We start from the raw sequence: 16420 nt of genomic DNA on the forward strand, positions 1-16420 counted from the left end.
ATCATTTGTTTTCCCAGTATTATAGTCATATAGCCAAGCATAAAGTTTATTTTCTTATTTTGAAGTTTGCAAAGCATCATCAAAAGATATTCCTGTTTCTACATTATGTTACAAATTTAAACATATTTTGTTTCAAATCAATACAGATATTTTATATATTTATACTTAATTTCTTCCAACTCTAGCTAAAGATACCTCTTAAGGAGTCTTAAAAACTTTAGACAACAGCTTGGTAGTCTTGGATACATTTTTTTGCTACCCAGTGTGACAAGATGTTTTATAGTTGCCTTGGTTTTCTGCCCTGGACCTGAATCAGTAATGTCTTTCAGAAACTTTAATTACTTTTGTTGGCAAAAGGAATTTCAAAACCATGATCTAAACATTAGAAATGAACATTGCTTCTAAGTTGGTTGTGTTTTTAGTCTTTTGTCTTTGTGTTCAGAGTATAGACTTTTTGTTTCTTAAGACAAACTGTAACCTGAGTTTAAATTTACACTGTATTACATTTACTGGTGTATTTATTTCTTTTATATTCAGGTGTTTTTACTGTTTCTAGTAGTTTTCAATAACAAAAATGACAGGATTAGAATATCACATAATTATTTATTTTATTTGTTGTAAAATATTCTCATAGCCAACTTAGAATAAGAACATCAGTACTATAGGATTTCTATAGGCAAGTTTTTATTTTGTTCTTTGTAATTTCTCTGTATTAATAGGGCTATATTTCATTGGGGATATGATGTAAAGTGTTTATCTTGAAAAGTTATCTGGGATAATTCTTTCATGCTTATTATAGCCAACTTAGAATAAGAACATCAGTACTATAGGATTTCTATAGGCAAGTTTTTATTTTGTTGTTCTTTGTAATTTCTCTGTATTAATAGGGCTATATTTCATTGGGGATATGATGTCAAGTGTTTATCTTGAAAAGTTATCTGGGATAATTCTTTCATGCTTACGTTGATGTAAGCAACTAAAGACAAATTTATATAGGTTTTATTTGTTGTTTGTTTATTTGTTTGGTTTTTCGGTTTTTTTGAGACAGGGTCTCACTGTGTAGTTGAAGACTGACCTGGAACTCACTGTGTAGTCCAGGCTGGTCTTGAACTCACAGCGATTCTCCTGCCTCAGCTTCCCGAGTGCTGGAATTACAGGCAGGCGCCACCATGCCCAGCTTACAGGTTTTAAATTTATTTTATAAATGTGTTGAAAAACCTTTAATTTGTATTTGCTTTGTAATAATATATAACAACATTATAGGACTTCAAAAAAAATTTATTCCCCCCTCCCTTCCATATGTCAGTATTATAGACATTAGGTTTATCTTGTAAATTATCATCCATTACCGGATACATCATCATTTACTCAGCCAGACTACTATTGAGGTAGATTTAGATGATTCTTTGTCTATCATTATAATCCAAAAATGTGGTGGAAGCACTATTTCTGAATCCCACAGTAAACACTGGGCTGAAGAGTATTTCTGGTGAAGCACTTGTTATGAACAAGGACTGTATTTGATCCCCAATCCTGAAACAAAAGTATACTTTAATATGATTTTGATAGATTGTACCAAGTTCTCCTTCACAAATGTATGAACTTTCTGTTCATATTCTATCTATTTTAAAGGAATTGTTGTTGTTTTTTAAATCCAATTTATAAATTTCTGTGTATTAAGGAAGTGAACATTTTGTCTGTGATGTAAATTGGAAGTATTTCCCAACTTATTGCAGGATTTCATTTATGTGTCATATAATGCACTCTCTGATGTACTTTCTTACTTTTTGCCTTTAGTTTTGAGCAATATTTAGGAAAGATTTGCCTAATCTCAAATTTGAGTTAAATGTATACATATTTTCATTTATTAGTAGCACTTTTATTACATATTATTTTATTGTACATATTTTCTCCATTAGTGTTTAATTTCTTTCATATCTTATACAGAATATATAGGAAGAAGTAATTCTAATATTTTCTCTGGGTTTAGTCTCTTTATTATATGAAATAATTCTAATGGGAATAATTTTATACTTTACTAAATGACTCTCCTACTAAAAGATAATGCCTATAGTATATATTAAATTTCATATACGATTTTAACAATGCCTAGATTTTCTAATCAGTTTTAATGGTGTTTCTTTCTAATTTCCTGTTTCCTTACAAAATGTCCAGGAGAATTTCATTTCTTCTCTAAGTGTTAAACCAGAGGAGTAGTGCAGTAAACGTAATTTTGAATCTGAATGCAGATATTTGAATGCTATCCCTGTCTCATTTCATCTCTGAATTGGATATTATTTAATCTCTTAAATCTCTCAAATAAATATTCATCTATGAATGAAATGAGTTAGAAATGAGTTAGAGGAATATTGGTGATTTCTAATATAACTCATCAATATGATTTTATTAGAATTTCTATATTTGACTTTTATGATTTGACTTCTACTTTTCTTCTACTTTGGGGAAAAAAAGCAGTACACAAAGATGATAGAACTGAAAGAAATTTATGCAAGAAGAAATGTATTCATCTTACTAAATTGCCTAAATTTAGTTAGTATCCAACCTACATATTAAGAACATCATCAAAGGTTATACTCTTAATTCCTGATGGTTAATATTAGCTAAATACTTAAGTTTTAAAATTTTGACAAGATGAAAAAGAACAGGTTCACGTTAGTTTCCATACAACTTGATATTTGGTTTCAATTACTAGACATTATTTATTATATGATTTGTTGAAAGACCACGTCGGCTATAATTAAGATTTAAACACCATTAAAACATAATTTCATAATATAAAATTTGGTTTTCCTCCACTTAATAGCTCTCGTCATGTGATGAAGTTCCAAATTAATTAAAGAGCACACTTAATAAAAAAATTTGGAAAGACAAATATTTTCCATTCTCTTACTTATAAACTAATTATTTACTACATTTGTGCCTGCTTTCCCCAGACTGCATAATTTTGAAACTTAATTTACTAATGAAATTGTAATTTTGTTGCACAGTTAATGAAGGGAAATAGATGAAGCAGATTCACATATTACTTTTTGTTCCCAATTATGTGCTGCAATCTCACTGTCTTTCAGGCACCCCTGAGGATTACCCACGATTTTTCCATATGCATCCCAGGACTGCAGAACTTAGTCTTCTGGAGCCAGTGAACAGAGACTTTCATCAGAAATTTGATTTGGTTATTAAGGTAAATTAACCCTAATAGCATATTTCCTTGTATTCATGAAATATTAATCAAAGAATATGAGAGGCACAATAGTCACTTTTGTATCAAAAAATAAAATTAATGCAAACAGCAATTAACCAAGTTTTTGTTAAAATATCTTAAATGCAGTTTAAATCACTGTGTGATCGTCTATGAAGATCTTTATGAAGTAAAGTACATCTAAATATTTTATATATAGTTAGTGCCCCAGCGAAATATGTATTGTACTACATAATATAATTTTATCCTAAAATATAATATAATATTATAATTTTGTAATAAAAGGAATGACCTTTAGCGTTTAACCATAAAATGATAAGTGAATATATATATATATATATATATATATATATATATATATATATATATATATATATATATATATATATATATATATATATATATATATATATATATATATATATATATATATATATATATATATATACATATATATATATACAAAATGTGCTTGATTTAACTGCGTCTAATGTCTCTCACCAATAACTCTAGCGCTCTACCTGTGAGATCAGGATAAGAGGATAGCAAATTTGGACCCTGCTAGAGCATCGACCCACTTAGCAAAAGCTCGTCTCAAAATAAAAAATACAAACAAAAGGCTAGAGAGGTATCTCAGTAAGAAGACACCGGGTTCGGTATCAGCATTGTAACAATAAATAGATAAATGAAGCTTAATTTATGTTTTTCTATTTAATAATGTATTATTTGTTTAAATATTGCTGGTTTTCTAACATAGAAAAGTCTTGCTCAGGTAGAGATTCTTTTAATACATTCCTCATTTTTCCTGATATTTTTATGTTTAAAGGTGATCCTGTACCTAAAAAAAAAAAAAAAAAAAAAAATTCAAAGCTAAGGAAATCTTTTGTATTTAAAATATTAGTTTGAATAATATCTAGTGTATTATAATGAAATTTTGTAAGAGATATTATGAAAGCATGGTTACTTTTCCAGTTAATTCGAATGGATTTCATTGTTAAGGTGAGACCTAAATAGGGATTTGAAGAAAGAGTAGGAATTTGCCAAGCAGAGATGAAGAATAAAAGAAGGGCATTATAAATAGAAAAGCAGAACAGAAAAGATACAGAATTAGTCTAGTCTGTATTGCATGACTTTCATATCTATGCATACAAATTTATTAGCTACGTAAATGTAGCACTATATTACTTTTCTTACACTTTAAATGTAAAAGTATTAAAGTAAAGTAGGGAGGTCTATGTGGCATGTGCATTATGCATGTCACTTCTTGTACATTTTTTATTGGGTTGTTCACAACCTTCATACGATTCTCAATTTATATTAAATATGGAAACTAGGGCTCAAAGTAAGTGATGGCTTAGAGTTACATGACAAATAAGAGGCAGAATTGAGGTTCCACTTTAGCTTTACCTATTGTAAAGCAATTCTCTTATTACTTCTCAAAATATATAGAAGTTTACAATTTTTTTTTTTTTGATACCAGTGATCAAACTCAGGACCTTGCACTTGGGAGGCAGAGGCACACTGAGAGAAATCCCCAGCCCTGTTTGGTTTTATAAGGTGTATTTACAACTGCAGAAAACATTGAGTACACATACGCCTAATTTTAGTTCAAAGTAAGAGATATATTTTTGTTTGTCACCACACCCAGCAAGAGATACATTCTTAGCACCAATTCTAGTACTATAGTACTATAGTAGAACCTATATTTACTGTATTTAGGCGTTACTTTTCCTGGAAGTACTTAGTCTAGAAGCAGATAGATCAAAAACAAAACATCAACATCTAACAGGAAAATCATACAAAGGAGCCAACAAAACACAGAAATGGTGTTACACGCCTGTAATCCCAGCACTCGGGAGGCTGAGGCAGGGGGATCGCTGTGAGTTGGAGACCAGCCTGGGCTACATAATGAGTTCCAGTTCAGTCTCAACTGCATAGTGAGACCCTGTCTCAAAAAACAAAAAACAAACAAAAACAGAACCGGGACATTTAAATTAATCTGGGGCCTCAGGGAAAATAAAGAGTACCTTGAGCTCAGTATTGCTGGGTTGAAAATGTTTGGCCAGTGAATTAAAGTGAAAAATTTATTTGAACATAAGGAATAGCAGAAGTAAAAGCTAGGAAGCATAATATAGCAGGCTACAAGCAGTTAACAGGGAAATGAAGAATAAAGCCAGGACTTATGGAGGGATGCAAGTTGCATGGATTTAGTTTTGTAGGAGTTTAGGAGTCAATAGACAAAGAAACACTATTTTTACCATTTGAATAAAATAGTCATGCATGAGATCTATATTTTTCCATTGAGTATTTTAATTGTCCTGGGACTAAAGAACTCAGAACTGTTTTTTCATTATCTGTTGTTTTCCTAGGGTATAGCGATGCTATTCTATTAATAAACAGGACAAAGTTCAGTTGCCAAATGCCACATTTGAAATAAGAAATAAGTTATTCTCCGGCCAGGGATTTAGCTCAGTGGTTCCACCGCCTGTCTTGCAAGCAAAAGATGCCTGGTACCAAAAAAAAAAAAAAAAAAAAAAATAAAAAAAAAAAAAAAAAAAAGACATATATTATATTCAAACACCTATGTTTTGTGTGCTGTCAAAGGAAAGATAAGCAAAGTTACCCATTTTTTTCAGCTTTAATTGAGTTTATTGGTACATTTGAGGGATACAGTACAGTTACATTCATTGTTGGGATCTTGTACCTTTACATGACAGGTCTTGGTTCTCATTTTTACCCCTTGTCCCTGCCATCCCTTCACCCCCTCCTCCCTTCCGCATCTACAAACACTTTATTTCTTACTTTTCATTATCTCACATTTTTTTTCTTTTCCCTTATTACCCTTCCCCTACCCATCCCACCTTCCCTACACCTTTAGCCCCTTTCTTCCCATTTCACAATGTCAGTAATCTTATTAGGGTCTTATGTATTATTGCAGTTTATTCACGCTAGAGAAATTATTCGGTATTTACACAGGTGTGCCTTATTTATTTCACTTAGGAGTATATCTTCAATATGTATCCATTTTCCTATGATTGAATCTATTTTCTTGTTCTTTATGGCTGTCTAAATATTAAAACAGAAACACTGAACTTGCTGGAAGGTAATTTAGGCATAGAATAAGACTTTATGAACAAATCCTCAGTAGCATGGGAACTAGCAGAAAGAATCAACAACAGGGATCTCATCTTATTAAAAAAGCTTCTGTAATTCAAAAGAAACCATCAACAGAACTAAGAGACAACCTACAATGTGGGAAAAAATTTTTACCAGCGCTCCTCAGACAAAGGACTATTATCTAGAATATATAAAGAACTCAAAACAATAAGCCCCCCCAAATATAAAGACCCGATTCAAAAATGGGCATCTGAAATGAACAGACATTTCTCAGACAAAGAAGTAAAAGCAGCAAGTAAATGTATGAAAAAATGTTCCACATCACTGGTCATTCAAGAGATGCAGATGCAAACAACACTGGGATTCCACCTCACCCCACAAAGAATGGCTGCTATCAAGAAATCACACAATAACAAATGTTGGCTGTGTTGTGGGGAGAAAGGAACCCTTCTCCATTGTTGGTGGGAGTGCAGATTGGTGCAACCACTGTGGAAATCAATATGGAGATATCTCAAAGAGCTGGGACTAGATGTTCCATTTGACCCAGCCATCCTTCTGCTGGGTATCTTTCCAAAAGAACAAAAAGAACCATATCACAGTGATGTATGCGCACCCATGTTTATAGGGGCACAGTTTGTAATAGCTAAAACTTGGAAACAGCCCATTTGCCCCTCAGTTGGAAACTGGGTAAAGAAGATGTGGTTTTTCTATAAAAAGTTACCAATTTTTAAGAATAATATTGTGCCACTTGCTTGAATAATAGCTGAGTATTATGTCATTGTTCAGGGATCCAATGAAACACTATGGTTGGCATTAAAAACTTTTTTAACTTCTTCCGTTTTATTTTAATGATTTTCATGTTTTGTTGACTATAATATTTTGTTTGACTTGATCCCAATTTCTGTTTTAGAAGCTAAGAAAAACTAAACTGCAGAAAATTATCTTCTAGATTTTGAAGGGTTCTGCTTTTAAAAGCTACATATGCTTATAACTGGTGACTGCCACAAATGAGAGATTTAGCATTTTTATTTTTCACAGTTTCTGCCAGTGATTTATTGAGAATGTTGACAAGCAAAAATATAAAGGTGAAATTATGAAGGCAAAATAGAGATGGTTACAAGCTTCAACATATTAAAGGATTACTCATGTCCAATTGAAAGAGAAAACGATGTTTTATTTGAAAACACTATCCTAAATTTAAATAATCATTATCACTGAAAGATATAAAAGTTCAATACATTTATGAATAAGAATCAAATACTGGATTTTCCCAGGATACTTCATGTTTATGGCCTGTTACCCTTGAATAATTATTCATAAAAACCAGTTACTCTCAAAACTGTCCCAATTGGATGATATGTGAGCAGTATATGCATAAAAAAGAAGAAAACCCTATAAGGTAGAAATATCATGCTACCATTAAGATATCATATACAGTGAATTTAGTTCATGTGTACAGCATCTATTACATAGCCCAGAACATTTACTTTCATTATTTTTAATGTGATGTTTTAAAATTATTAGTTTGGTAAATTTATACCTGAAGCATCTAAAGCAACACTACTCTCCTTTTAATTTTAAAACAAATTAAAAGAGTAAAGCATTGATAATTCACCATTTCACTTTCTCAAAAAATAATTACATTTTTATGTAAGTTTCTTTGATTAAAATATTTGATTAACCTTTGATTAACCAAGGATCACAATGAAATCACAAACATCATTGTATCCTGGCACCTTGATTTTCCTATTGTTAATCAATGACTTATTTACACTGCCTAGAGTATAAATTTTTCTTCAAAGTCATGAGCAGACTATAATATAATTTACACGATATTTTTAGCTGTGTCCTAAGTTCTGACCAAAGTCAGTCCCTGGCGGTGCCCAGATTTCTGTGTGTTCTCTCATCTTGCGGCATTCGCAGATGCTGCTCCTTGACCTGAATTATAGCTGTCTTTGTTCAAGCCAACAATATAATTTATATTAACACTTCAGTTTTTTACTAAAAGACACTTTCTCTGCAGTGTCATAGACCCTGGTAGAGCCTTTGCAGCCCATTTGGTCCTGTAGTAGCACTGATAACTTTATATTGATTTATTTTCTCTTGACCTTTATAGATGGCATATTGTGATATATTTCTTTACATTATATCTTGTGCCTAACCTTGCCTATAACACATAAAAGGTGCTGGATAAACATTTGTGATAATGGTTTTCTTCTTGGCACATTACTTTTTAAACTGCTGAAGGGTATCTATATTTTCACTATTTTTAAATGGATACATTTGAAAGTGTATGTATTTTATACAATTTTCTATTGCATCTCTGACCAGAAATAGAGAAAAAAAATGATTACAATCAAATTCTGCAATAAATTCAACCCTGGACAAAAAAAATCAGATTTATGTTAAGGCATACTTAGAAGTATTTATGAATGCCTTAAAAAGAGCCGCAATTTTTATAAAGAAAATATATATTGTTTGATATAGAAAATCATCCCAAGAATGAAAATTAGTGAGCTTGACTCTGTATGACTATCCCAATTATTTTGGAAGCTACTTACCTTTAGTTGCATAGTTACAGAGAAATAGCATCAGTGAACTAATTGATGCCTAAAAATGCATCTGCTATGATTCTTGACCCTACATGAATCTCTAATATCACAACTCTGTAAAATGTTTAGCCTCTACTTGAAGGATGATATCAGTTACACTTACATTTTATTACCCAGGATTTGAGTGGGAAACCCAAATTCAGTATTTTTTTAAGTGTATGGCATTTACCAGCCTTCAATTTGCTAAGTCTTTTTTGATTGCTTATTGAGGTGCCTGGCTTTTGCCTTAATGTTGATGACACAAAATTAAGAAGTCCCTGCCTTAGGGCAACCCTAAGTATACAAATTACGCTTTCAGACACAGTTCCCTTCTGGTGTCTACATCCATATTTCCAATATTTTGCTGCATAATTACTTTAAGTATTATGCAATCTTTTCAAATTCAAATTGTAACAAATTATTGGTGACCTTTTGAAATTTCTAGTCTTCTAATCTTCGTCCTTCTTTCAATGAATATTACAACCCAAACTAGGTCTAACCATTTTTCATAGGCCTATGCTCTCTTACATAACACTCCACTCAGTTATAAAAGTCCAGATCCCTCTGGAATTTCTCTTTATCAAGCTTTCTCCACCTACATCAGTTTGCTAACTGGCATCTCACAAAATCTCTCAAACTTTAGGTACATTTTTTTTTATCTTGTTCATGTTCCACACTGTCAATAAAGTCTCCCTAAAACAGTAATAATAAAAGCACATTATTTTGCTGCATATAAAGTGCTTGTAAATGGGGAGGGGAGGAGGGGGTTAAGGGAGGGCAGGGACAAGGGGAAAAAATGAGAACCAAGACCTGTCATGTAAAGGTACAAGATCCCAATGATGAATGTAACTGCACTGTATACCTGAAATGTACCAGTCAACTCAATGAGGAAAAAAATAACTTGTCCCCCACATGAATTTAAAACAGAGACTTTGTCAAGTTGAAATACTACAAGTTTGAGGGTCAGAGTAGCAAATTACAGATTGTCGGTCATCATTTCTTAAAACAAAAATGGTGAAATCTCATGTGAAAATGAAAAGAACTATCAACATTACGATGGCATTGAAGTATAAGTTACTAAATTTCCTCCGTAGTATGCATCTTGTAAAATTATGAATAAAGAGAAAAAAACAAGATAACTTCGTGAACCTTTGAAAGGGATATAATAAGACCCATCAGTGACTCAGGATTAGGGAGGGAGGGAGAAAAAGAGGAGGGGAAGTGGGGAGTGAGAAAGGAAGAGAAAAAGAAAGAAGAGGAAGAAACAGGAGGAGGAGAAGGAGGATAAGAAGAAAAGAGGAACTGGAGGAAGTGAAGGGGGAGGGAAGGGGTGCAGGAAGGGGAAGAAGAGAAGGAGGAGGCAGAGATGAAGGTAGGAGAAGCAGAGGAGGAGGAAGAGGTGAAAGAGAAAAGAAAAAAGAAAAGAAATCAGGATTGCTTGTATCTAGCCGTAGACAACCAGACAGATGAGGTGGATTACATACCTTCATTCCTCTGGAACTATACGAGCTTTGTATTCTTAGCCATGTTTTTATAGATTCTTCCCCAAAGAATGAAATATATAGACATTACGTTCCATTCACTAAGTGTAGACTACCATAACAAAGTCCCATAAACTAACTGATTTATAAACAACAGAATTTTATTTCTCACCATTTTAGAAGGTGGCCATCTGATATTAGGTGTGGAGCATGATTGAACTATGGTTAAATCTCTCTTCTGAGTTGCAGATTGCAAACTTCTCCTTGTATCCTTACATAGTAGAAAGAGGGTGAGTGAGCCATCTGGGAGTACTCTTTCTAAAGACAATAATCACATTCATAAGCTTTCATCCCTTATAACCCATTGCAAAATAGCCCCACCTCCTAGTATCATCAAATCTGGGAATTGACATATGAACTCTGGGGAATACAAACAGTCCATTTTACACAGTATTTTAATTCAGTAGGTTAGTGAAGAATAAGCTTATTTTCCTTGCCCCAAGAGCAAAGTGAAGAAAAGTAAAATCTTTTATATATGTTAATGAAAATCATCCCATAAAAAATTCAGGCATTACTTGTAGTACTACTAAAACAGCAAAACTTCTACAGGTTTATAAATAAGAAATACTCTTTGTGTAATCAATTTACCTGTTTGATAGAGTGGTAAGTGTTCATCTTTTATTGTGATTATGTGTTTTAGTTACTATGAATTTTTCTGTTTTTATAGATTACCACACAAAGTATTATTTTTGTTTCTTCAGCAGTAATTTTGTGTCCTGAAATACTTTTGAAATTCTACTAGACTGAATTAATTGGCTGTTAAGCCAATATGAGAATTAGAAAATGAAAAGAAAGTGAAACATCCACCTATCTCATAGCATTATTCTTCCAGAGGGATTATGACAACAGAAATAAAATATAGCAGATGAATACAACGGGTGTCCACGTATGCAAGCTGAGAAAAGACACACAGAGGTGATATTTTACTTGGCCTCTTTCCTTCTTCACAAGGTGACCTGCAGCTGTTTGGAAGAAGAAAGGCAATTTATCCAGTGTTGTTACAGTACCTTGATTTTCTGCAAAAGTCAGTTCATGAGTACAACAGCAAATCCACATATTGTATAATGTTCAAATGAAAGCCACTCTCTGAGCTGTCTCAGCCATATTTCCACACTCCGCCCCTGCACACATAAACTTCCTCAGCCTCCTGTCTGACAGTCCCAAGCAGTGTTCATAAGCTTTTTGGTTGTTGCATAGGAATATAAAAACAAAAGTGTTGGAAAACATGAAAGCCAAACAGACCAGTTTGTTAGTTTTTATTTTTCCTTCAACAGCATGATATGTACAGGGGAAACATTACCTTCATCCGTATTACTTTCTAGACACTTAAAAATGTGCATTTTGAATTAAATTTTTATGTTAATTTTTAAAAATTCAAATAATGACAGATGGGTTTTACTAGATAATACATTCATGAACAGCAGGTTGGTAGGGTTTTCTCCTGATTGAGAGAGAACTGACTATTGTATCACAACCCAGAATAGGATCAGGTGGATTTGCCTCGTGCGAGAGCAAAGAACAGGGGAAATAAAGGAGTAAAGGAAAAAACGATTTCATCATTGCCACAATTTTACCTCTGAATGAACTTTTTTTTTTCTCCTCATTGAGTTTATTGGTACATTTAGGTAGACAGTACAGTTACAGTCATCATTGGGATCTTGTACCTTTACATGGCAAGTCTTGGTTCTTATTTTTTCCCCTTGACCCTGCCCTCCCTTCACCCCCTCCTCCCTCCCCATTTTCAAATATTTTATTTCCATTTTCTCATTTTCTCATATTTTTTTCTTTTCCCTTATTCCCTTTCCCCTACCCTTCACACTTCCCCTACACCTTTAGCCCTTTTCTTCCTATTTCACATTGTCAATTATACCATTAGGATCTTATGTACCATTATAGTTTTTCACACCAGAAAAACTATTTGGTGTTTACACTTGTGTGACTTATTTATTTAACTTGAGTATATCCTCAGTATGCATCCATTTTCCTATGAATGACTGTAATTTCTCATTCTTTATGGCTGAGTAGTATTCCATTTTATAGAAAAAACTTGGAAACAGCCCATTTGCCCATCAGTTGGAGACTGGATATAGATGTGCTTTCTATTAACTTACTATTTATATTTTAAATGATCCCCACCTTCAAAATAGTAGCCAAATAAATTTGGCAAACCTGAGGTTACCTGGAAGTTTTAGAAGGTATGATCTTCCCCAAAGTGACTCTGTTTTTCCTTAAATCATTGAAAAACAATTGCAGTTATTTTAGGATCAGTTTATATCTCAAACTTTAAGCAAAGAGAAAGATTTTTATTATTGAAAGGGATGCAAGAGATTTGATGATTTATGTTTTATTGTAATAAATTATAAACATATCCTTACTTGAAATGAAAATAAAATATATTTCATTTTATTCAAAATACTCCATAAATATTAAGAGGCAAATGTGTCATTTATTTTTTTGTCATAAGATTTTCTGAGTGTATGCTATCCAATGTAGAAAGCATTTAATTACACAAAAAATGTATTTATCTCTTATCAAGAAAGTGGTCTTTGATATATTTATGAACTTATAAAATATATTTATTAATTTAGCAGAATGATTCTCATTTGCAAAATTGTATGATTTTAAAACATTTCAAATATTTTAGTAACTTACTCAAATTATTTATAAAGTCTTTAATTTTTAGAGCATTAAAGTTTAGAAAAAGAATGATTTATAAAGGGTAAAACAATCAAATATTGTTCCTGTAAGTCATTTATTAATTGTTGCAGGCCACCTCTGTCTAATGTTTCCAAAGTATATAGAAGAAGTGATCAGAATATAAGGTGCCATGCGTGGTAAATAGGGCAGTTGAGGGTGTCCTATAATGGTTTTCAGAACACACCTCTCTTTTGGAAGGCACCTGACAGCAGCATTCATTGTATTTTTTACCACAACTTGTAAAGACAAAAAAAAGAGTACCTCCAGAACTGATGGATACAGTGGCAAAAATTATGGAATAAGTGCTGAATGTTCAAAGAAAAAGAGAGTAATTGAAAAGGTTTATTGTCAGTATGTCTTCTACTCTAATATTTTTAATTAATTTTCTTGGTATGTTTCAGGTATACAATATAATGACATTCATCATTGAAAATTTACAACTTTATATAATCCATCTTGGTTCTTATTTTTCCCTATTCCCCTTCCCTCCCTTCAACCCTTTCATCCCTGCCTATTTACAAAGACTTTGTTTCCGTTTTTTCTTTTTCTCATATTAATTCCATTCCCTTCTTTTTTCCTCTACCCCTTCAACTTCCCCTTCCCCTTTGTATCTTTTCTTCCTATTTCACGTTATCTATTAACACTTTCTTAATAACACATATTAATAACACTTTTAGTTCTTATTAACACTTTAGCTTTTTATTAACACTTTCAGTTTCTCACACTAGAGACACTATTTGGTATTTACACATATGTGTCCTGTTAATTTCATTTAAGAATTTCTCCTCAATGTGTATCCATTTAACTATAAATGTCTCTAGTTTTTCATTCTTTATGGCTGAGTATACTCCATTTTATTTTAAAAACACATTTTCTTTATTCAATCTCACATTGATGTGCAATTGAGTTGCTTCCAAGTTTTAGCTATAACAAATTGTGTTGTTATGAACATGGGAGCACATACATCACCGTGGTATGATTCTTTTAATTAATTGCAGAAGATACTCAGCAGGGGAATAGCTGGGTCAAATGGGATTTCCAGTCCTAGTTCTTTGAGGTATCTCCATATTGATTTCCACTGTGGTTGCACCAGTCTACACTCCCCCCAGCAGTGGAGCAGGGTTCCTCTTTCCTCACAGCCCCACCAGCATTTGTTATTGGTTGATTTCTGGATAGCAGCCATTGTTTCTGGGGTGAGGTGGAATCTCAGTGTTGTTTTTATACACATCTCTCAAATGACCAGTGATGTTGAACATTTTTTCATATGTTTATTTCCTTTTTCTACATCTTTTTCTGAGGAATATCGGTTCATTTCAGAGGCCCATTTATGGATTGGGTCTTTAAATTTGGGAGGTCTGACTTCTTTAAATTCTTTATATATTCTAGACGGTAGACCTTTGTCTGAGGAACAGCTGGTGAAAATTTTTCCCACATTGCGGGTTGTCTCTTCACACTATTGGTTATTTCTCTTGTGTTGCAGAAGCTTTTTAATAAGAAGAGATCTCACTTGTTGATTGTTTGTTCTAGTTCATAGGTAACTGAGGTTTTGTTCATAAAATCTTTTCCTAGCTACTGTGATAAAAACAGCACGGTACTGGCAAAGAAACAGATCTGAGGACCAATGGAACAGATTTCAGAAACAACTCTAGACATATTCAGCCACCTCGTCTTCGACAAAGGAGCCAAACAACCTCACTGGAGGAAAGATGGCCTCTTTAACAAATAGTGCTGGAAAAACTGGGTTTCAGTTTGCCAAAGGTTAAAACTAGACTGATATCTTTCTCCATGCATTAAACTGAAATAAAAAAGGATTAAAGATCTAAATATTAAAACAGAAACACTGCACCAGCTGAAGGAGAAGTTACGTAGAACTCTTGAAGACATTGGTGTAGGAAAAGATTTTATGAACAAAACTTTACTGTAATAATTTTTAATTTTTAAAAACTATCTATCTGGCTTCCTGTCTGTCAGTCTATCTTTTGACCCCAAATCATTGTAGAACTTTATTGAGTTAGGTAGTATTCTACAGAGAATTTTATTATATAAACTTGGTACTTCATTCTGTTTTCAATCTGCAAGTCCAAGATGAATTTTAAGACATTCCTCCAAATGAAAAACAATGGTAACTACTGTCTAAGGAGAGTGAGCAGAGTTAGCCTAAACTGCTCATCATGGGACCGCTTTTTAAAGGTATAAATCCTACTTAGGAACAATCTGCCCTCATCCCCTTATCACCTCCCCAAAGTCTTGCCTTGTAACACTGTTAACTTGGGGGTTTGGATTTCAACATAAGAATTTGGGGAATGCATAAATATTCAGGCTATATTACGTACTTAGGTGCTTAATAATTACTATGGAATATTGAAAATATGGCAAACAAAAATAAATGTAGTACTTAATTTGGGTTTCCTTTTTTCTCTTTCATTTAAACATTATAAACAAATCATTCAATTATTCATTTATTATTTTGTTATTAAATTTATTCATTTACTTTTTTCAACTATATTTAAACAGTTATCTCTTCTTGGTATATAGCAACAATTACAATAACTCATTGCTATTTTTTTATATATCCTGGGATGAAGTGTATAGATCAAGCAGTTAAACCTCTCTCAATTTCCATTTCCTCTTTCATTTCTAATGGTTCTTTAAAGCATTTCTTTTCTAATGATATTAGTTAAGAAGACAACTCGCCAGGCATGGTGGCACACTCCTGTAATACCAGCACTTGGGAGGCTGAGGCAGGAGGATTGCTGTGAGTTCGAGACCAACCTGGGCTACATAGTGAGTTCCAGGTCAGTCTCAACTACATAGTGAGACCCTGTCTCAAACCCCCCGCAAAAAAGGAGGGCCGGGGATTTAGCTCAGCGGTTTGGTGGCCTGCCTTAAAAAAAAAAAAAAAAAAAAAAAAAAAAAAAGACAACTCATATATGCAGCATGAAATGTGTCATTCTAAAAGGATTTCATGACATAAAATTTATTTTTTTTTAATTTTTAGGCAGAACAGGATAATGGCCATCCACTTCCTGCCTTTGCCAGTCTACATATTGAAATATTGGATGAAAATAATCAGAGCCCTTATTTCACAATGTCCAGTTATCAAGGCTACATCTTAGAATCAGCCCCCGTGGGAGCAACCATTTCTGACAGTCTGAATTTATCTACTCCTCTAAGAATTGTTGCTCTGGACAAAGACGTAGAAGATGTAAGTTAAATACATATATATTGCTTTATCGATGTATTTCTTCATATAT

At 32.8% G+C, this 16420-nt stretch overlaps 1 protein-coding gene across 10 annotated transcripts in view; it reads left to right on the plus strand.

Annotated features, from left to right (window-relative positions):
- Positions 1-16420, plus strand: part of Pcdh15 (protocadherin related 15) — an 802311-nt gene that overhangs the window by 474638 nt on the left and 311253 nt on the right. For all 10 annotated transcript variants that reach the window (XM_033766616.1, XM_033766617.1, XM_033766618.1 and 7 more), the window contains 2 exons: positions 3090-3202; positions 16165-16371. In XM_033766616.1, coding sequence (XP_033622507.1) covers positions 3090-3202; positions 16165-16371 — 320 coding nt within the window. The remainder of the gene's footprint in view (positions 1-3089; positions 3203-16164; positions 16372-16420) is intronic.

Source organism: Fukomys damarensis, unplaced genomic scaffold (genome assembly GCF_012274545.1).
Source record: "Fukomys damarensis isolate Sample0158 unplaced genomic scaffold, DMR_v1.0_HiC HiC_scaffold_20, whole genome shotgun sequence".
NCBI classification, from domain to species: domain Eukaryota; kingdom Metazoa; phylum Chordata; class Mammalia; order Rodentia; family Bathyergidae; genus Fukomys; species Fukomys damarensis.